Raw genomic sequence first — 21,309 nt, 5'->3', positions numbered from 1 at the left:
TAGTAGTAGTAGTAGGGGTAGTAGTAGTAGTAGTAGTAGTAGTAGTAGTAGTAGTAGTAGTAGTAGCAGTAGTAGTAGTAGTAGGGGTAGTAGTAGTAGCAGCAGTAGGGGTAGTAGTAGTAGTAGTAGGGGTAGTAGTAGTAGCAGCTGTAGGGGTAGTAGTAGTCGTAGTAGTAGTAGCGGTGAGTATTAGCAGTAGTAGTGGTCATTAATAATAATGATGATGATGACGATGACGACGATGATAATGATGATAATAATAATAATAATAATAATAATAATAATAATAATAATAATAATAATAATAATAATGATAATAATAATAGTGATGATAATAATAACAATAATAATTATAATAATACTAATAATAATAATAAACAACAGCGACCATGATAATAATAAAATAAATCTCGTTTTACTAGTTAGTATCGTCGTTACAATGATGTACTTAGCTATTACATTTTTGCCTATGGACTATTCTCTTTTATATACCTCTATATGTATAGCTACAATATATAATATTTTCATGTTGAAAAATCGTATACATTAGTGTTGTGTCGCGGGACCATTGCTTCGTTTCTATTCTGTTTCCCGATCGTACTTTTTTATCTGCTTGCTCATCACGTTTCTATATGTTCATCCCTTTTTCCGTTCACTGTCTTTTCATTTCGACCATCTTCGCTCGATGAGTCTCGCTGAGAGGGAGAAAGGTGGCGTCGATGCATAGAAGCGTTCACGCTTGATCTTCGCAAAACAGTGTGGAACAAAAAGAGGAAACGATGAAGTGGGAGAAAAAGAGGACGAAGAAGCAGTTGTCGTACAAGTCGAAGAAGTGAAAAAGGTAAAGGACGATAAACCGACTAGGAACGGGTATCTGCCGTTTCTGGCCGCTTCTTTCTTTCGCAAGCACAAACAACCAACCCTTTCGCTTAATCCTATCACGTATATTGCGAATGTTGGGTGAACTTCTCGTATCGCGGTGGTGTGTTGTTCGTTAGCTTTCGATCGTAAACCAAAGCTCGACAACGTATCGTTCGTTCGTCGAATTCTGGTGCGACTTTCTTTTTACGCGTCGCTTAGGAACGTGAACGCTTCTCGCTTAGAGAATCTGTATTACATAACATTAATAGCTTAATATCGATTTTTAGTTCGTATTACTCGCCGCGTTAACGACGAGCCTCGGATCACAGATAGTGAGGTGATCGGATTGCGCGAGCATTTTCACGATACATCTTATACATATGCGTTTCTACATCTTAATTTCATTCTCGTAATTGTCTGTTTCGCGCATCTTCTTGCGATTCCTCTAAGTATTTCAAGGCGACAGCTCCTGAAAGCAAACAGTACCGGCCGTGTACGCGAGCGTGATCACACAGTCGCGTGAAAAAGCACTATTAACAATTCCTCGCGATTCGTTTTTCCACTCGTTAAGTTAACTCGAGCGTCAAGAAATATCCGATAGTGTCCACTTTTTCAAAGAATCGAAGAAATAAAGCGACGAAGATGATTTGCAACGTTATTGCGTCAACTAGAATTTATCCGAAATATCTTTTTCCGGCGACTATTCAGATTCATGCACGCATACGGTCGAAGGAAAACTTGGTCGGAACGCAATCTTTACGTTTCTGCCCAGTTCATCGTAGGAATTTACCATCGCAATGATGACATACGGAGTAATACAGATACGAAAGTATAGAATATATATTTTTATACACATGTATACGTATACACAATACATATGTACCTACGTACGTACGACCAACTAAGGATAGACAGGCGCAATCGTATATTTTAAATGTCGAATCCAGTTGAATCGCGTTGTCTCGCGCCGCTTTCGAAACCTATATTTCCGTTCGACCGGAAGAAGCGCAGCAGTATCGATAAAAATCCGACTTCGATTCGTTTCTCTACGCTCCGACGGATTAGCCGATTAGCCGATTAGCCGATTAGCCGATTAGCCAATTAGCAACCATGTAAACGACGACGTTTTACTTCACTAGAAAATATACTTTGATTTGCAAAAAGTTGCGTGATCGAAGCCGAATGAACAAGTTTGGTCGAGAAGAGTGGCCGAAAGTTTGGCGCTTCGCGACTACCAATCAAATGGCGCAGTTCGAATTCTGGATTCGACACCTGTGTCTCTGTACGTGTGTCGGCTGTTGAAATCGACGAAACAAAACAAAAGAGACAAAGGAAAGAATTTTTAATAAGATCTCGTGCTGAATCGTTGTTTTACAGAGAAAAAACGAAGAAAAAAAAAAACGAAAAAAGAAATGTAGAAAACGGATCGAGTTTTTCGGCCCGCTCATAGGTACAATCATGCACACAATTTTTCAACGTAACAAAGTGTACGATACTAAGCTTTGTACAGCGAGGACACCGACAAATCGTCTTCTTATATACCTATGAAACACATGCGCGTACTCAAATTTCAGTAAATAAATAATAATGCTGGAAAATTATTACAATGATCGTGATCTGTTTCTTAGCACAGAAACACTAAATGGTGTCCTCGCGTTCGAACGAAATTGAACAAATCAGCACTCAAACATCGTCAACGTATCGCTATAAAAGTATAATTCGAAGCGAAACTTAAGACTCGGAACTTAAACCATAATCGAACGTAAGAAACATTCGCTAGCATTACACGATACTCGGGATACTGCTGGGATTAGATTTAAAAGGAATTACATGAAAAATCTAGCTGGAAAATTTCTAGAAATGTCTGTCTCGTCGAGAAATAGAGAAACGAAAAAAGAAACGATATATATATATTTCTTTATGTACGTCCAAAATATTATTCTCTTAAATCCTTACCCAGCAAAAAATTACGCTACGTATTATAATGGGGGCGGGGGGGGGGGATATACATAACATGAGGGTAAAAATGATTACAAAGACAAAGTTAAATATTTAAAATCAAATCGTCCGATCAATCGTAGGGTATCGGGATAGGGACGATAATAAGAATAAAAATATCTGTACAAGCTACGTCCATCTACGTATGCGTGTATGTAGCATACGTAAAAAATAAAACAATTAGTTGATTGTATACGCTCTCTCCCTCTCTCTCCTTAGCTAGGCGCCTGTACGCTACCGTATTGTCTTAATAGAAGCGAACCTACGTTTCTTAAGAGCACATTGCCCTACGGATTCTTATCGTTCGCCGTCCTTTCCACTCTCTCATACTCTCGCACTCTCTCTCTCTTTCTCTCTCTCTCTCTCTCTCGCTCTCTCTCTCTCTTTCTTTCTTTCTTTCTTTCTACCCGCCTTTTCTCTTTTAATTCCTCTCACACGTTTCGCTCTTTAAATCCTCTGTAAATAGGTGACGTGGATGCCCGTGCACAGTCACTCGATAAGGCAAGATTAAGGTATCAAGATCGAAGGGCAGAAGCAAAGAAGTTGCGAACGCGCGTATGAAATCGTTCCTGTTCGGTGCGCGAATCATCGAATAACTAACATTCTCTCATGGTCGTATTTATCTCGAGAAATTGCTAAAAGTGTACTACGGATTAATTCGCGATAGACTAATTAATATCGTCGCATCCTTCGGTGCGTTTGGCCTTCTCTCTTGACGGAAAAAGAGAAAAATGTTTCAAAATCGGAAACTAATGTTATTATTAATCGTAGGAACACCAACGAACATTATTTCCTTGTGTGTGGCTCGGAGGTGCGCGTTATCGCAAATGTGTATACGTATGTTGGTGTATGTGGCTGTGTGCCGACGAGAGCGTGTGCGTGTCGGTAGTGGGTGACGACGTGGTTCCTGGTTGTCCGGTAGCGGTACGTCTGCTCTTTTTTTTCCCCTCTTTCTCTGACATACACTCTACTCTATGCTTTTTTCCCTTTTTTCTCTCTCAATTTTGTTGCTGCGTTTTTTTGCATGTATTTTGTTTTATTAGTTTCGTTACCATGCTAGGTCGTTCATCCCAAAAGTAATTTTAGACGCGCGGTCGTTTTTCATTTTCTCGGTCGGAATCAGAGTCCGCTGAATCGTGGAGTGGCGGAAATTCCGGCACCGCCTCGCGTTGTTGCATCCATCCGGCCGCACCGGGCCCTCCGGTCAGTGATTTTCCCTGCGTCATTTTTTTTCGATTTTTTTTTCAATTGATTTTTAGCTCTCTGTCTTTATTCCCTGCAGGTGGCGACAAAATTGCGTGTCATTGGTCACTAAGCATCGCCTTCGTTTCACAACTTTACGCATTTTTTTGTCAGCACAGACAGACGTTTTTCGAATAACCATGATATACAAATTATATGGAATTTTACGAAAGCGCGGGCTATTTGAATTGGCTGCTCGTATCAGGATATCGATCTACCTTCTTGCTTCGCAACGTCCTTCTTTTTTTCTTTTCTTTTCTTTTTTAACAACTGTCTTTTCTCTTTTCTTTCCTTATTTATTTATTTATTTATTTTTTTTTTGTTTCATAAAAAGAATACGTTCGACTCCCGTTACGAGCACGAAAGGATTTGCTACATAACACGAAAGATTCTAATGATCGAGATGATGATTGCAGAACAAAGGAACAAACAGCAAAACTAGGAAATCCTTTCACTCTAATTTGCCAATGCAACAAACCGGCGCCTATTCTACTATCTACGCGAAAAATGTATAACTCTGCAAATGAACTAAATATGAAATCTTTGACATCCGCCCTCTTTCACGCTCTCTCATCTCCTCTTTCGCCTTTTATCTATTCACCCAGAAAACCCCAGCCAATCGTCCCGCAAAAACAAAAAAAAAAAAGAAAAAACAACAACAAAAAAATAATAATAGAATATGTAGAAGTAATGATAAACGCACACACGTACTACTGTGTAAGACCAGTATAAACGTATAAACTGTAATTCTACATGCAGCCATGCATGCCACGATGATGTCTCTCGAGGAATTATCCATCCGTAAAGAATTCTCTGATCTGCGTAATTCTTTCTATATCACTTTGTAAGTCAGCGTATGTGTGTCGTGTATTCTTAAACGTGAATGTGTATATGTAACGAATACATTGCAGTGCGATGCGAAACTCTGTAGAAGATATTCTAATTGTAAGATTAAGTATCGAAAGCCATACGAGAGCGACAAGAAACCGCATGGTGCGTTCTTCGAGGATGTATCTGCATAGCACAGATAGTCTATAAGTAGCTGTAGCACGGACAGAGATCGTCGTACTCGTTCGCCTGATCTCGTGCTATTATGCGCAACGAACAGGCGTGGTTGATCGCGTACGAAAAACTGCTAGGGGACGATTTGTTTCGAAAGTAACGTGACGATACGCGTTTACGATATGCTTGCAGTCTACTTGCCCGTATTTCTGCGATATCGTAAGCTGCCTAGTTTCAAACATCGATTCGTTAATCCTTTCGGAACCATCGTTATCGGTCAAATACAGCGAACCGTTAGCGAAATAAAAAGTAAAAGGCGCGACGGAACGTTCGTTCTTTGATCGACCGTGTTCCACCGATACGATTGGCTCGGATTAATTTACTACTCGCTGCCACCAATTCGGTAACCTACCTATAAACGAGCTACCTCGTGCTTTTCTCGCTCAAAGAAGGCCTGCTACAGAAGTTTTATTGCACATTCGGCAAAGTCTAAATCTAGAAACGAGCTCGAAGGCGAGAACGTCGCTGCGAAAGCGTCTCAGGCAGAACAACGAACGAACAAAGTTCGATAAAAATTCGTCGCTTTAAAAATATCTCATTTCCAGTTGATTCGTTAATCGTCAGTTCCCGGCTTCGAGCGAGGCGACAAAAACGACACGATACGTGAGAAAGGCTCGAAAAATCAAGCGCCAAGAATAATATCAACAAAAAAAAAAAAAAAAAAAAAAGAAAAGAAAAAAAGAACGCGTATAAATGTATTTATATAGTAATTATGAGTATATTGCACTATCTACGAGTCGATGTCTCGATTCTATGCGAATCAGTTTGTTCGAAATTTCGTCTGTCTCTTTTCGAAACTCGTCGTTTCGACCGTTCGAGGGAAAGAGACCTGTGCTTGTTGCAACGAAGGATGATACATCCTGAACGGCTCGTCGATTTCTAATCTCGAACATCGTTCGCGAATCTCTCTCAGACATACTTCACGCATTCCTCCAATCTCTCGTGAAACGCAAGCGGATTCACGCGTTCGCGTAAAGCCAGCACACGTCGAGCTCGATGACGAATCTACGATCGCAATTGGATTTTTCGTTGGCACGGCGCGTCACTGTGAACACAACAGAAAGCACATAAGGCTGAGATCAGTGGACACGCACCAGCCGTCTGGCTTTTTTTTTCTTTTAATCTCTCGTTTACTTTAGCCAGGTCGCGCGATTCTCGTCTTTTCCTTTCTTTCCGCGATGCTTCTTACTTGCTCTCTCAATTTTTTTTTTCTTTCGCTCTCTAATTGCGTACTCTTTTTGCGTGAAGTCTGATTCGATGTCTCTCTCACTCTCTGTCGCCTTCTATGAATTTCGTTTCATCTGCATCAAGAGAGAAAGAAAAAAGGATCTAAGTGAATTTAAACGGGACGAATTTGGATTCAGCTTGTGTTCGAGAGCAAACAGCCGACCACCCTAGCAGTCCACCGAACCGTACATCTTCCTCGGAGCAACGAAATTCACCAGTGAAATCGAATAGAGAAACATATTTCTCGCAGGACTGTAGCAAAATCGCATAAACAGAACTCTAGTTCTAGTGGATCGCGAGTCGCGTTCCGCGAAGATGGACGGTTCGTCGACGAAATTCGTGTATCAGCCAAATCGTTAGGTGATGGAGAGTAGAAGAGACCAAGGAACAGACGACTGATCAATCGTAACGATATTATTACAGGTGCAAGACCGTGCGAACTGTGCTTGTAACAATGCGCTTGAAAGCGCGCGGCCGTCAGTGCATTTTTGCCAATCGATCCCCCTTTCCGGGTCGCCTTACCTTCTCTCGAGATACAAACTCGCGCCATATCTCGTTGAAATGAAATTTCCCCCTTCGCTATCCCACGTAAATACACCGCGGATATATATCGTACGATATGTGATCGCGAAATTACGAACGAATCGCCCAATTAATAAATCGAGTTACGTACGTTCCAAGTTGCGTACTTTCTATATAGGAAAAATCGTGAAACGAGTCCGAATATCGAGAGAAGTAAGTTGGTATCTACTGAGAAACTTTAGATTTCATTCAAGAGTTCTCCGACACGCTATAGTTGTAGCGTAAATTATATTTAGCGAGTCTACGTTTAAAATTATCCGTTATCAGTAGATATCTTCCCGACAAGCGTACGAAAAGCAGGTGCGATTATCCGACAGTCGATATTACTTGAAAAATTACAAAGAAAAAAAAAAAAGAAAAAAAAAGAAGACAGAGATGTATCAAGCTCGTGATCTTAAAGATTTGTTCGTTTTTTGTCGTTGAGCCAAGAAAATACAGTTGGAAATCGTGCGAACACACGTTAGACACTCCGCACCCCAATTTCTTGTTGCAACAAACACAGTTCTTTGCTTCGTTTTGTTAGATTCGGGGTACCAACCAACAGCGATTAAAAATCGGGGTTATAAAAAAGATCAAATGAAACCACAGACAAAAGTGTAGCAACGGGAAAACGGATTATAGATCGGCGAAACGGGCGTTATGTTAGACAGATCCGACACGATGTGTAAAAAATAGTCTTGGTGCTTATACATTATACATATAATCGTGTGCAAGCAATTGCCTTTTTGTTATGTATGCGATTATGGAAACGTTAGTGCCAGTTGCAGCAGCAAGGGCGTTTTTATCATTGCTACGAGGTCTTTTTTTTTAGTGCCAATTGCCGGTGAAAGCGCAATTCGAAGCACGTTTATTCCGTACTCTAAACTCTTTGGGTAGATATAACACGTAGGGGGGAAAGAAGAAAATTCAAAGTTGATTTGGATGGATATTGAGTTGGTGGAGAATTCAAAGCGAGACAGAAGAAGCACGAGCGTTCGACTCGAGAAAATTCTTGGACGTTCGCGGTAACGAGAAAGAAGTGAAGAATAGGCAAGTTCAGACGTAGCCGAACCAGACGAAGGTAGAAAACGAAACGAGAAGCAGAGGTGATTTGAAAACGCGGCAGCTAGGAGAAAGCATGCATTTTAGTCGCTTCATTTCGAGCGGGTTCTCGCCCCTGGGACTGGAGCCATGGCCGAACCGGATGAACCGCGAAATTAATTTTCCTGCGAACTTCTCCGGTTTTCCTGGTCGATTCGAATTTCTGGAAATGCAATGGTAATGAGAAAAATACGAACGGAGAAGATAACGTAAGAGCGGAATAGCTCTCAGTGCGGATCGCTTTAAAGACGATACACGTTAACCAAACGATTCCTTTTGCTTTTTCGATTCTCCCTTTTCAATTTATATATACGATAATATAAAATATCATATATATATGTAAATCGATAGAGGAGAATGTTTTAAGAGCAGCGTGAATAAACGAGGTATTGCAAGTATTCTCGACATAGGTAATAGAACAAAGCATAGAATGAAGATGCACTTTTCATTCGATACAGATTCGAACGTCCGGCATCAGAACGTATTTTGAAGCGAGTCAACGATGACGCGGTGCAACATTTGTAACGAAGTACGCACAGACAAACGGCTGGCGTATCGACAAGGGGGATATTTAATCTAGCAATTGAGAATATCTACAAATTTCCCAGCTAGTCGAGCAACCGGCTCGCGCGTTTGTATATGTGCATGAATTTAATTCAACGTCACTCTTTATCACGTGACACCGTCGAAATTGCATGTCAGAAAGATTTACTGGATTCGAAGAACCGGACGCAAGCTGTACGATACATTTTGTTCCTTTGTTTTGAAACAACGCGAATACAAGGGGAAACCATAAGGACAGAAATTGCTAACGCATAGTTACAATTTCAAACATCGATCCTTTTGTCCTTTGACGCGACTTTATTTTTTTCACTACTGTCCTTCTAAAGGCTGTCACTGAAAACCTAATAAAAGGAGAAACAACAAACGAGATTTAGGGAAATCATGACACTGCCGTTCGCTTACGTGCCAGATACAGAGGAATTTTGGATCTCGGAAGATACAGTCCCGTTGCGTTTCATCGGTCGAATAGAGGCAGCTCGTTAGAAGCAGGGCCGCGCACCTACCAAGTCTATTAATATGTGAGGGAGCAGCCCTACCTAAAAAGTGACTTAGCAACTCCAATGCATACTAAGCAACCCTTATGCTACTGGCTGCTGCTGGCTCCGTGTGCACTCCCTGATACTCTTTCTCCTCCAACCTTTCGCTCCTGCCACCACTATCGGCTTCCTCTAAGCTCGTATTTATGGGCCAGCAACAGCATATCCAATCCAGTCCTATATATTCTAACAACACGCACCTACTTGCACCTACAGACGCACGCGCCGTTCTTTACAAGCTATCATAACACGGCATTCACGCGCGCTCAACTCCATACAGAGTGTTCGATCGATAATAGAAATCACCAGCCTGTAATTACACTTATGGTGTGTATATATTTAACGTTTACACTATTTTTTATGTTTTTGATTTGCTTGAAACTGAATCACCCTGTATATAAGCACGAGCTCAAATTTTCTTTCACCATCACCAATACCACATTCGCTGCATCTTCCTTTCGCCTCCTTGCTCTTTCTTTCGTTCCCTCGTTCTCTTCCCCATTCAAACGTCCTTTCTCACAATATGTGTGAATATGCGGTGAGATGCGCATGCGTTTATAATAGAAGCACAATGCTATGGCTTGAAAATGGATGGAAATCGAGAGCAGTGTTCCAACGTTATTACATCCAAATACGATGATTATTCGTTGAAGATGAAAAAAAAAAAAAAACGAAACGAAACGGAAACGATACGAAAAGAACCATTTTGCCGTCTCTTTCCATTCATTCGAACCACGCGAAAGATCCCTCGACATCGGGGTTAAGCGTTATCAAGACTTATCTAACATGCTCAAAGAATGCAAGAGGGCATTGATGAAAGCGAGGCAATGATTGCTGACTACGAGGTAGAAATGAATTTACTTAGAAAGAGAAGTTCTGACGGTTACCTGGTGCATAGGATCGTAGCCCATGGAGCCGTCGTTGTACGGCTGCGAGCCGTAGTCGCTACCGTTTATGCCCATCCCGTATCCGGCCATGTCTTGTGGCCCGCCGGGTGGCGCCGGCGACATCATCGGCGTCGGGGTGCCTTGACTGGCACCACCCATACTGTACGGCGACGCTCCTGCAAAAGCTGCTGTAGAAACAATCGCGGTGCATACAAAATTCGAGGGTGCGTCTTTTAAGTTCTTCCGCCTCACTGATTAACATCTTCGTTTATCGCAAAAAAAAGACGTGAGCTCGTTTCTAATTTTGTATCTCGTGTAATCGGTGGCGTCGTCGATGCTCATCTTTCCCTCGAATTTCATTGACTTTTTAACACGATACATATATAATTCCCAATAGGACTAGTTACAGACGCCACCGATTAATTCAATCGACATACGTATCGTGAAATCGTCTTTCGACGATTCCGCATCGAATGAACGAATTATCGGATGAAAGCGAAATTTCAACGAATTTTCCATTATCGAGAACTACGTGTAAAGTATCGATAGGAATATTTGAACGACAACGGAATAACTTGGAAATTAGCTTGGTTACTTCAGAATGTAACAGCGGTAATTTTTCCTTCGAAACGCGAAAACATTTCCGCTATCCGAGACGAAGTACTGGGTTCCGCAGTGCTGGCGCCAGTATCGCTGGAATTCCGTTTCTTTAATTACGAGAAGACTGCGGCCCGTTTACCAGGAGCGTGGCTGAGGAAAGACAAATGCATGGAGGGTGTCGAAAGAAACGCGAGAATGCCGGCATCTCATCGTCCTCCTGCACTCGTGTATTCTCCTACGCTCTTCTCATCTTTCGTTCCCTCTTTCTCCGTATAATTGGTAAGTTAAAAATATCTCGCCTTGCCCTCTAAAATAAAGAAACGTCTCGGTTGTTAAGAAAAGTACGCGTAATCGCGACCAGCAAGTTGTGCGAATGCGAAGAATTTCCAGAAGAAACACCCTCGGAATTTTTATTCTAATTTCATGGAGAATGCGAAAAAGTAAATACGAATGAACCGAGATGACGTGTCGTTATCGAAGAAAATCGTGTCGTGTCGTGTTTGCGAGAGATACGTTAAGACAGTTGCATAATTTAAGATGGTTATACAGCTCCAAGTTGAGCGTATCTTTTTATATAGCGAAAAGAAAAAAAAGAAAAAGGCTACGAACCCCAGTCGATAATTTTGTTTCCTCCTAAAAGATTTATTAGTCAGCCGGAACGACAACGGTGACAGAGCCAGAGTAACGAGTAACTGAATCTCACGATAATTTACGATAATGAGAAACCGCTATGCCACGTAAACTTTTCCTTTACACCAATATCGAGTTTGATATAAAAATGATCGCGACGATGAAGAGAAGATGATGCGAAGTAGTGTTACCGGTGTTGAGTGGAAATTTCACTAAATAATAATCTATCCGAGTATGTAAAAGGAGTTTGCTCTCGCGCAGTTGTCGTTTTCTCAGCAACACTCCGCCGGTATCAACTGTGGCTACTAAAAAGAATCGTATTTTTCAACCGTTTAACTTTCATATTATAATTTATTGTTCATTTTTATCGATATCCTTAATACGAGCAAGCTATCGAAACGAACTCTTCAAGGAACACCCGTCGCTCATTTGCGAAGGACGGAACTTACCAGCTGCCTTTTTGGCTGCGTACAAGTTCGCCTCCTCCTGTGCTTTACCTATGTTTTTCTTGTAGCGTATCCTCTTGTTGCCAAACCAATTGGAAACCTACAAATACGACGAACAACTTTTATTATTATCATTATTTAGTATTATTTAAAAAATGCCTTAAACTAATCGGTTATCGTATTTAGTAAATCTTCGGCCGATGTTAAAAAATGTTCGATCGGGAATAGTTGTTTCAGTAACTTCCGTTATTTTAAAATAATTATTGACACACACACGAATTACCGTTACGCGGTAGCAACGAGTCCAAGTTACAAGAAATATTTTGATTTACTTTACCTGACTCACGGTGATTCCACACTTTCGTGCGAGCTCTTCTTTCGCTTCTTCGCTCGGATACGGATTACTGAGGTGCGAATAAAAGTATTCGTTTAGAATTTCCGACGCTTGTTTGCTGAAATTCCGTCTCTTACGCCTGTAACGTAACAATCGATTTCCTTTTCACAACGGATAACACTCGCCTTTCACTTACTGTACACTACTACACAACATCGGTCCTAATCCATATGATTTTAATCAACGATGGTTTTGTTTGACAATATCAGTGCCCGACAACGTTCGACCGTAGGAGACCTTGATCAGGCTATAAGCGATTACGTTTAATTCAAACTTAATCCAATCTTAATTACCTCAAAATCTGTGTCTTTATCTATCTAGAAAATCTACTGACAGATGAATATTTGTATTTTACATTCCTTTATAGAAATATTTCTTTCTATTCCTATTTCTTCTTTCGAACGTGCCTATCTGCTACTAAATCGCCTATCGTTATACGTTATTGATGATGTATATAATTCATAGAGAATATATGTCGTTCAAAACTGTTGCCGATAACCTCTTGTCCTACAGGCTAACTGCCGATTGGTCAGGCCACAATAAACAAGAAGGTCGATCACACGTCGAGCCAGTTAGCTGTTTAGTCGTGTGTTCGAACTGGCGCAAAATTTACGCGTCTTCTAACATGTACATTTCGGTGTAACGAAAGGAATTGTGAAATAATAAACACGTTTGTGCGCGACTAATACTTTCAAGATGTCCGGTAAGTAATTACGATCGATTCATTGGTGAAGAAAAATGATTTATTGTTTGATAGTGGATAATGTAAAAGTAGCAATTTGTAAATTAATACTTGGTTCAAATTAATAATATTTTGAGAAAACTCGTAGAAAATTAGTAATCTTCAACTGTGTGATATTTTTCGAAACAATGAAACATAATAGGAAACACAATATCGTTGGCATTCGTTATTATGAGAATCTATCGAATCACTATTCGCAATAGTAACATACTTCTTACTATATTCTCACTATCGTCAATATTAGATTTTCTTTTTACTGTCATGATAGGTATAAGGGTTGTTTAATTCTTTCAGGGGATTATAACCTAAACGTGTGAACGTAACAAAGAATTACGCGTAGATAAAGTAACAAAATATCGAGGACAATCGAACCAGGAGTCTGACTCGCGTTGTTTACGTTTGTCGCGGCTCAAGTACCACGATTCAGGCTCGTGCTTATTGTTCTTCGCTCAAATTTCTTATCACGAATCTCGCTCGTTGTTGTAGGACGAAGAATTAAGACAGTGTCGATGCGTTTAATCAATTCATCGGTGAAAACCACGTCGGTGAAAACCGTGACGGAGATTTTAACGTAATAAAAATAAATGAACAACGTTTATGGAACGAACACTCGCCTTGCGTCGAGGAATCGACTCCTCAGAATCATCACCGCCTCGCAGGTAGACTGTTTAAGCTGCATTTGAATGCTGGAGAACTTCTTGTGAATAATCTGAACCATCCTCTCGATCTCCTTCGGCGTGATTGGCCTGGTACGACTTTGTTCCCTCAGTAGATTCATTACGTGGGTTGTGAACTCGTTACACGCCTGGGACAAAATGAAAAAATCACCTCGTTATTAACGAACACTCAAGGACCGTGTTTCCGCGCTTCAAAACCTAAAATGGATAAAAATCGAGGGCAAACGCTAACGGTTCAGGTAAGAAGAGGCACGCTATGTATCGTCTAAAGGACTTCACGAGTTTTCTTTGGATACAGGAAAAGCGGAAAGAAAGGTCGTCTCAACGTGAAAAGTCGGCTTGGAAGATCGCTGACGTTTCGAGGTAAGGACGAAATCGCAAAGAGAAGCGGAGAAAAGCCTCGGGAGAAGCAGGACGGAAGACCGAAAAATGAGAGAGAAGGGGCGAGGATCGAGAGTAAAAAAAAAAGCGAGAAGAAAGGCGCGTACGTATAATGCATTATTCCTGGTGGCTGCTCGGTTTAAGGGAAAAAGGACTTTGCTCGATATCAGTATTCGAGACGAGCACGCTACCTTCGGAAGGGAGCGAAGAAAGGACACGGGCGCCTGGTGGAAAGAAAGGGAGAAGGTAAGGTGGTAGGAAAAGGAAAGAGGTAAAGGGAGCGAGCGAGGGGGGCGAAGGGTACCGGAGGAGGGTGGATTTTCCTGAGGGAAGGCGTTAGAAGGAAGAGGTTGGCAGGGGAGAAGTCGGACAGGGTGGCTCGCAATTTCGAAATGGATTCCACTCTGCCGCCATACCCTGGTACTCTCCTCGTCTTTCTTCCATCCACCCCCGTTTCTCTTCGTTCTCTTCTCTTCCTTTCTGCTCTTCTCTCTCTTTGCACGAGCGCACCACCGACTTGGTGGGGTGGATCAGCTTCGTTCCTGCCTCGCTGTTCACCTAGGACGAGGGGTTTGGGACGATCTCGAGTAGGTGGATTGGATGGAAAACCCACTGAGAATTATGCTCTTCTCCGCGTATTTGTGTTTCCTTCGATTTTCAAATTATCGGAACGACGAACCAAAAAGTAATATTTTCTTAAGTAATTGAGCGGGAATTTCTAAATTGACCAGTGAACCGACAGGTGTTGTTGCAGCGCTCTATCGAACAAAGGGCAATCGCGAGGCAAATGCCAGTTTCTCTTTCAAGCGAAATATTTGTCGTTCGCTAAGGAAAAATACCGCACGCAAAAGATATAGTTAGAGATGGTAATGAAAACTTGCGCCGCAAGTAGGTGGTACTATAGATGGCTTATAAAAGGCGAGGTAACGCACGAAGACGAAGGGAGGAACGAGGTCGTGAATTCTTGTACAACCGTATCGTATCAATCAAGACGTGCTAGATAGTTTGAGGAAGGTTAGGGAATCGCGAAACGTCGATATTCATCTCCTGAAACGGCAAAGCCAACAAGTGTCCCGATGACGACCGTTAATTCGTCTCCGTGGAAAATGAAATTTCTCGTGATGGCTCTAATTTTACTGCAGTTCCCTCTATTAATATGCGTGTAATATTTCGCGGATATAGCGGATATAGTGAGGGTTTTGGCTCGCGAGCGTTATCGAAATTCCAACCTGCATGCTGCTAAATATACCTGATCGTGGTTACGTCTGCCGCGGTTGTTGTGCGGTTACCGCAATATACGATAGCCTTCCTTTCTTACGTAATCGAATTTAGCAAAGTTCGCGGTAATTTTCATGAACGGATTGCCGCAATCCCCATTTATCCTGAATTATGATAACGAGACAAGACGAGAAGAAGGAAAAAAAAAGGAAAGAGGAAGAAGAAACGGAAAAACAAAATGGATTGAACTTTACGAAATATTAGGAAAAAAAGTGTGTACGACTTTGCGTAAATTTCGTTCACCGAAGAAAAGACGATGGTTTAACGCGCAGAAAGCTCGCAGAGAAAAGGTTAAAATCTGTAGGAAGAATCGGGCAAAACAAAGGAGGGCATGCACCAGTAAGATTCATGCCAGACGGTATTTGTTGGCCGTGATCACGCGATCTCGTAAAACTCGATGCGGTTCTATTCTCGTACTTGTCACGCCATTTTGCATAGTCAGGCAGACGTTCACCCTAATGCAGTGACTCGGGCGGCGAGTTTGAATAGTAAATTTCGGTTATGATAAAACTTTTGGCCACGACGATATCAACCGGTAATAACGTTACTTTTAATCGCGGCAATATATTCTACGGCAGAACTCGATACATTGTATTATCCGAGCTCACCAAACTGCACGGCTATCCGAATACCGTTCGGAACAAGGGTATACGTTGTTCCTTTAAATAACAATCGCGAGCTTGCACGCGATACGAATAGAGCGGCGTAAAAAAAGAGAGAATTTCTCCCACAAGTGGATTTTATTTTGCAGCGAATCTGAAAGAGGAACGAAAACCGAATTTAACGTCGGACAAAGAGATAAAAGATCGGCTGTGTGGTTAAAGCTAAACGCTGGAAGAAAGACGAAAAACGGAAGTAAAACGAAACCACCATCGAACTCGATAACGTTTGACTCTTAGAAGAAGGGAAAAAGCAGGATGGGGTTTAAACTTGTTGATGACCAGGCTTATCGATAGAGCGTCAACTACCCCCCGGTAACTGGAGTTACAGCGGCGTGTGTGCACGCGAGCGCATACATCTCGACACGAACCGCGTCCATATTGTTGCGTCTACAAAGAATTCCACACGCGTCCATATACAGGCCGGTGGACCTCAAAGCAAGGGTGTGCGTATTTACTGCGGGGAGACATCAAGACCGCTGACACACGGTGAAATATGGGGTCGAAACGGGTGTGGCAATTAAAGCACGCTCTCACCCCCCACTCTCTCTCACTCTCTGTCTATCTTATTCTCTCTCTCTCTCTCTCTCTCTTTCACGCTGAACTCGAGCACGAGTTATTTGGTATTTATGTACGCGCGAATACACGAGCCGAGCCAGTACGAATGACGGGCCACGGTTATTTGCAAAGTATGCAAAAGGGAGAGAAAACACGAGAGGCGTTAAAAAGAATTATGCTTTTATCGTTGATAAGTGAGTGGTGGCGAGTGGGAGAGAGATCATGCGCGTTGCACGCCACCGATGCTTTTCGTTTCAATCGCGCGCATATTAATGAGCTGGAATTGAATGCGTTACAACGAACGTTCCGTGGCACGGTGCTAGCAAATAACGTTGAATTTTCGCGACAGAAATAACGAAACTGGAAACCGGATACGAAATAGCTTGCATGAAAAACCAAATCGATATTCCGGTTGATATACGCGATGATTGAATATTCGTGCAGGCGATTTTAAGGATCTTCGAACGGTCTAATCGATCTCGCAAAGGAATCGAGCGTTAACGGATTATCAGAAAGGTGGAACGTTTTACAAAAGTATTAGGACAGGCTGGTGGTAAAGTTTTACAAGTTCGTCGAATTTCGAGCGCGAAACACAATAGCCTGTAGGGAATTTCCTGACATTATAGAGATCCGCAGTTCGTGATACAGCCGTTAACCTGGCCGACACGCGAGATTTTACTTAACACGAGTGAGTCGGTTCATTAGCACGCAAATCGTCGAACAGAGACGAGTCTCGTACTCCGCCGCTACCCTTAAACTGGCCTCTTATCGCTTAGCCCGAAGGTAGAAAAAAATCCCGCGGAAAAACTACACAGTGACCCCTTATATTCGATTACATCGAGCATTCGGAAACACTTTACTTTTTCCAGAATTTAACGACGAGCGCAGAAAAAAGAATACCTGAAATTCCAGTAACAGTCTGCGATGTATGGAAGATAAGAGAATGACCATTTACGAACCTGTTCGTATTTCTCCAGCTCCTGATGGTAAATCTGCCTAATTTGGGCAAGTTTGGCTCTGTAATCCGAATGTTCGATGGCGTTGTCGGGTTGTCCAGGTGGTCCAGCCGCGGCTGCCGCCGCGGCAGAGGCTGCAGCTCCCGCGCCACCACCCTTTTCCGGTCCTGCGACACCCTCCGCGATCAACATGTTGTCCAACCTCATTAGCTGCGGGTCGGGCGGTTCCTCTTCCTGAGTATTTCGTAAAGATAGGACTGAAACAGTAAAAAATCGTCAAAGCTTTGATATAAAATGTATCATACTTGTGTCAATTATGAACGATCGAACGAGCAAAGTTCGATATGAACGTAGAAACATCGCACCGGATCTTTCCCTAATTATCAAAATCTTTGACTAATCGAGAAAAATATTAAAAGCATCCCCGTGTGGTTGCAGGCGCATCGAAGTGGTTGACTTTGCTATCGTGACAATTTTTCTCGACGGACGAGGAGCAACGGCGAACCCCTAGCGCGAGATCGTGTTTCCACGAGAAAAGAGACAGAGCAGGTTGGGAAAAGTCGCGTGCGTTTATCGATCATAAAAGAATCAATTTTACTTCGATGTTCGCTCGTATCTTCATCCCGGTCTCTCGATCCTTTCGTTCCTTTTGTCTTAAGGGCCGATGCACGCAGTGCTTTAAAACGGGGGTGGTTTTCCACGGTATAACAGTGGTTTTATCGTACTTTTACGGCGCATGATGGAGCTGGACGACCCATAAAACCACAGAGAGCGAGGCACTTTCTCTTTCCTTTTCTTTCCTTCCGTTGTTCGCCTCGTGTGACAGTTCTTCCAGAAAGATGCATCTTTCGACAGTTTTCACCCCCTTCTTGCTACATAAACCAACACGTGCACGCACGAGTAAGCACGGCGAGGGGATGAACGACAGCCCAGGAAACTCGTGCAAACTGCCGCGAGATATACTTCCCCACGGAACCGATTATTCTTCCTGTGATTTTAAAAAGTGACGAGTACGTTGTTTGTCGAGCAGGAAAGTTAGCCAAAACAAAGACTCGGGCGTGAAAGTAGCTGTTTGGAGAGAAACTCGTCGCGGGACTAAAAAGGCATGCGAACGTAAACGAAAAGACGAATGTCATTGAACGATTGTGACTATCGATAGAAGAAACGAAAGAAGTAAAAATATAAAAAGCCATTCAAATAGCTTGACTCAAGTAAGAGTTAAATAAAATACTAGGTTGCGTTTTTGAACGAACGACGCGATGTTTCGACCCCACGTATCCCCCGACTGAGATTTGAAGATTGAATTAATTACATTTGCGGTTATTTGAGCGGCATTTAAATTCGTTAGGACCTTTCTCTCCTGACTCTATATAGTTCCTGGTTACTGGGAAAAAAGTCTCCAGAGACGAAAGAGAAACGAAGAAGGGTGTGAAAGTTCGCCGGGATTCGTGGGACCGTGAAACGAATGCGCGGAACTAATGCATTTATACGAAGTGTAACAATTAGGTCTGCCGCGCCGGCGAAGGGGTTGAAGTTTCAAATTCCTCCAGGGACTTGACTGAAAGGGCGAAGACACAAAGTCGATCACTGGGGAACCGTTTCTTTGAGAAAGATGTTACTACGGTTACGCGCTGACTCTGTCAGTGCCTTCCCGTTCGTTAACGAATCTCCCTTACACAAGGGAGAATCGTCCTCAAACTTCCCCCGTTGATTCTCGAGAAAGCTGAATTTGGAATCCGGTTGGTTTAGCGGTGGCGAGCTAACTTTTTAAGATCGTTACGAAAAGTTCTATATATTCGATAACTAAAAAGAACGTTTGCAATGCGATACGGAAGATGTTGCGAACAAGTAGTCGCCAGTTTTCGAGGACCAGTTAGGGGGAGGAGGTTACCAGCAGTCAGCAGGATATCGTTAAAACTTTGCTGGCTGTGGTACAGCGGCCGAGAACTTTTCACGCTACTGTTGGTAATTAAAAATGAAAAACCTTCACCCGCGTCGTTCGCTCAGGTAGCAAAGAAATAAAACGTACGTTTACGGTGATGCTGTAAGGAGGAAGTTGTTCCATTGAAAGTTAAACGATCGTCAACTATCGGCGGTACTTTCGTTTATTTCATGGCAGGAGAGGTTAGCTACCGAGGTCTATCGAAACTTGCAACATTTTTCTGGTCGAACGCATCTTGGACAATTCAAATGGCACGTAAAGTATGGAAATTATCTCCAGTTACAAAAATAAAATCCACGCGGAAGCGTCTTAGAAACGTGTGGGGTTATATTTTACAGAGCGGAACAAGAGTTTGCGCATCCGTGAAAGGGAAACATGTGCCGCGGCGTGCAAAATTAAGCGCTCGACCGAAATTATTTTCGGGTATCGAGCGGGAAGAAAGTAATCGGGGGTGGCTTACGGGCAATAATCTGGCTATTAAGGGGTGTAAGGGGAGGCCCTTGGTACCGAGTCGGCAAGGCGCAGAGACTGCTAACCTCCAGCGGGGGTCCTTACAAGCACGTAAACTCAGTTTTACTAGCAGTTAACATTTTACGACTCAAACGGTCTGCCTGACTCTGTACTCCCTGTTTCTTTCCCAGTCCCGCTCACGCGAGTACGCGTACTTTCCTGTTCCCCTCCTTCTCTGGCTTCCCGTCGGCCGTAGCACACGGATTCGTCACACGGGTTCGGGTGAAACACCGGCTATACAAAGCCGCGACGACGTAACGTTCGTCGTTTTCGAGGGTCGTTAGCGAGCGAACTACATTAATATGACACCCCGTTGAAGATCGAGCTAATTGTCCGACTAATTCGCGTCCTGTTACGCGTCACCACGACCAAGACAAAGTTTGCCTCGTTTCAAAAATCGTCCAGGCTCTGTCTGCTTCGTTCATCGGTCCCGTGGCAACGATAACCATGGAATTTTTATGGATCTTTTCTACGTAATAAATCGAACCAACTAACGTTCTCCGTACTGTTCGATCGAAGATAGACGAACGATCGTATTTTGGTAATTATCTCGCAACGGAATCACGTGGATATATTTGTAGAATAAACGTGTCCAGCCAATGCGATAAATCAGATTGAGCGAACGAGCTGAACGGGGCGGGAGATTCAGGCGAACGGTCCTAAAATATGCAAGGGCTGCGTACACAGGGGCGGAAGAACGAGAGAAGGGAGAAAAGAGAAAATCGAAAATCCCTCGTCGAAACAACCCTTGGGATAATTTAGATTCGCGAAGCGGAGCCGAGTGGTGCGGAGGTATGGCAACAGCCAGAGCTGGCGGTGGAACGCCGCTGGTGTGTATTGATCTAAACGGGAACCCGTGAAAGCAATTAAGATAAGGCACGGTAACAAAGGGTTGTCGGCTGCTACCCGCTTTTCACCGTAGGAAAACAGAAAGAGAGAGGAAAGAGGGAAAGGAAATAGAAAGAGCCACGAGCTTGGTGGAAGTAGATACGCGATAGAGAAAGAACACAGGTCGAATCACCAGAGGGTCAAAAAGCTTTTCGAACGCGCGTATCGTTCTCGTACCGAGTGAGATTTCCTTTGCTGCCACGGCAACGGGAATATTTCAATTCGTTAAATAATCGTTCGATTCGTTGCCTTTGTCAAAAACACGCGGTGTATCGTGTGCAGCGAGTAAAACGGTATCGGCGGGTGTAAACAAACAAAGAAGAAAATCAGTTATGATTAGTCGACGCTAATTTGTATCGTGGCAAAATACATGAACCAAACTCGCAAATTTTACCTTTGCAAACATGGAAGTAATTGTAATTAATAAAGTATGGCTGGTGGTGGGAGTATAATCGGAACTTGAATAACGACCCTATCGATTCTATCAGGGTTGGTAACGTGACACGGGGACCGGCGTTTATTTGAAATATGAATTCGCTAGAAAATCTAGGTAGGCAAACGAATACTACCGCAACACTAATCCGTTCGTCGGTTTTATAGGTTTTGCGT

The 21,309-nt window shown here is 42.7% G+C and overlaps 1 protein-coding gene across 6 annotated transcripts in view; it reads right to left on the bottom strand.

The window, feature by feature from the left end:
* The window catches only part of exd (PBX homeobox extradenticle), a 56,376-nt gene that overhangs the window by 14,734 nt on the left and 20,333 nt on the right, over positions 1 to 21,309 (bottom strand). Inside the window, exons 3-8 of one of the 6 annotated variants that reach the window (XM_033329025.2) lie at positions 17,364 to 17,617; positions 13,466 to 13,656; positions 12,053 to 12,188; positions 11,719 to 11,815; positions 10,040 to 10,227; positions 391 to 4,076 (exon numbers count right to left, since the gene is read on the bottom strand). In XM_033329025.2, coding sequence (XP_033184916.1) covers positions 3,942 to 4,076; positions 10,040 to 10,227; positions 11,719 to 11,815; positions 12,053 to 12,188; positions 13,466 to 13,656; positions 17,364 to 17,617 — 1,001 coding nt within the window. In that variant the 3' untranslated portion in view covers positions 391 to 3,941. Of the gene's footprint in view, positions 1 to 390; positions 6,465 to 10,039; positions 10,228 to 11,718; positions 11,816 to 12,052; positions 12,189 to 13,465; positions 13,657 to 17,363; positions 17,618 to 21,309 lie in introns of those variants that run through there. The other 5 variants (XM_033329026.2, XM_033329028.2, XM_033329030.2 and 2 more) reach the window with 5 other exon arrangements.

This window comes from Bombus vancouverensis, chromosome 3 (genome assembly GCF_051014615.1).
Source record: "Bombus vancouverensis nearcticus chromosome 3, iyBomVanc1_principal, whole genome shotgun sequence".
Taxonomy (NCBI): domain Eukaryota; kingdom Metazoa; phylum Arthropoda; class Insecta; order Hymenoptera; family Apidae; genus Bombus; species Bombus vancouverensis.
This window is presented reverse-complemented; position numbering and strand designations above follow the sequence as displayed.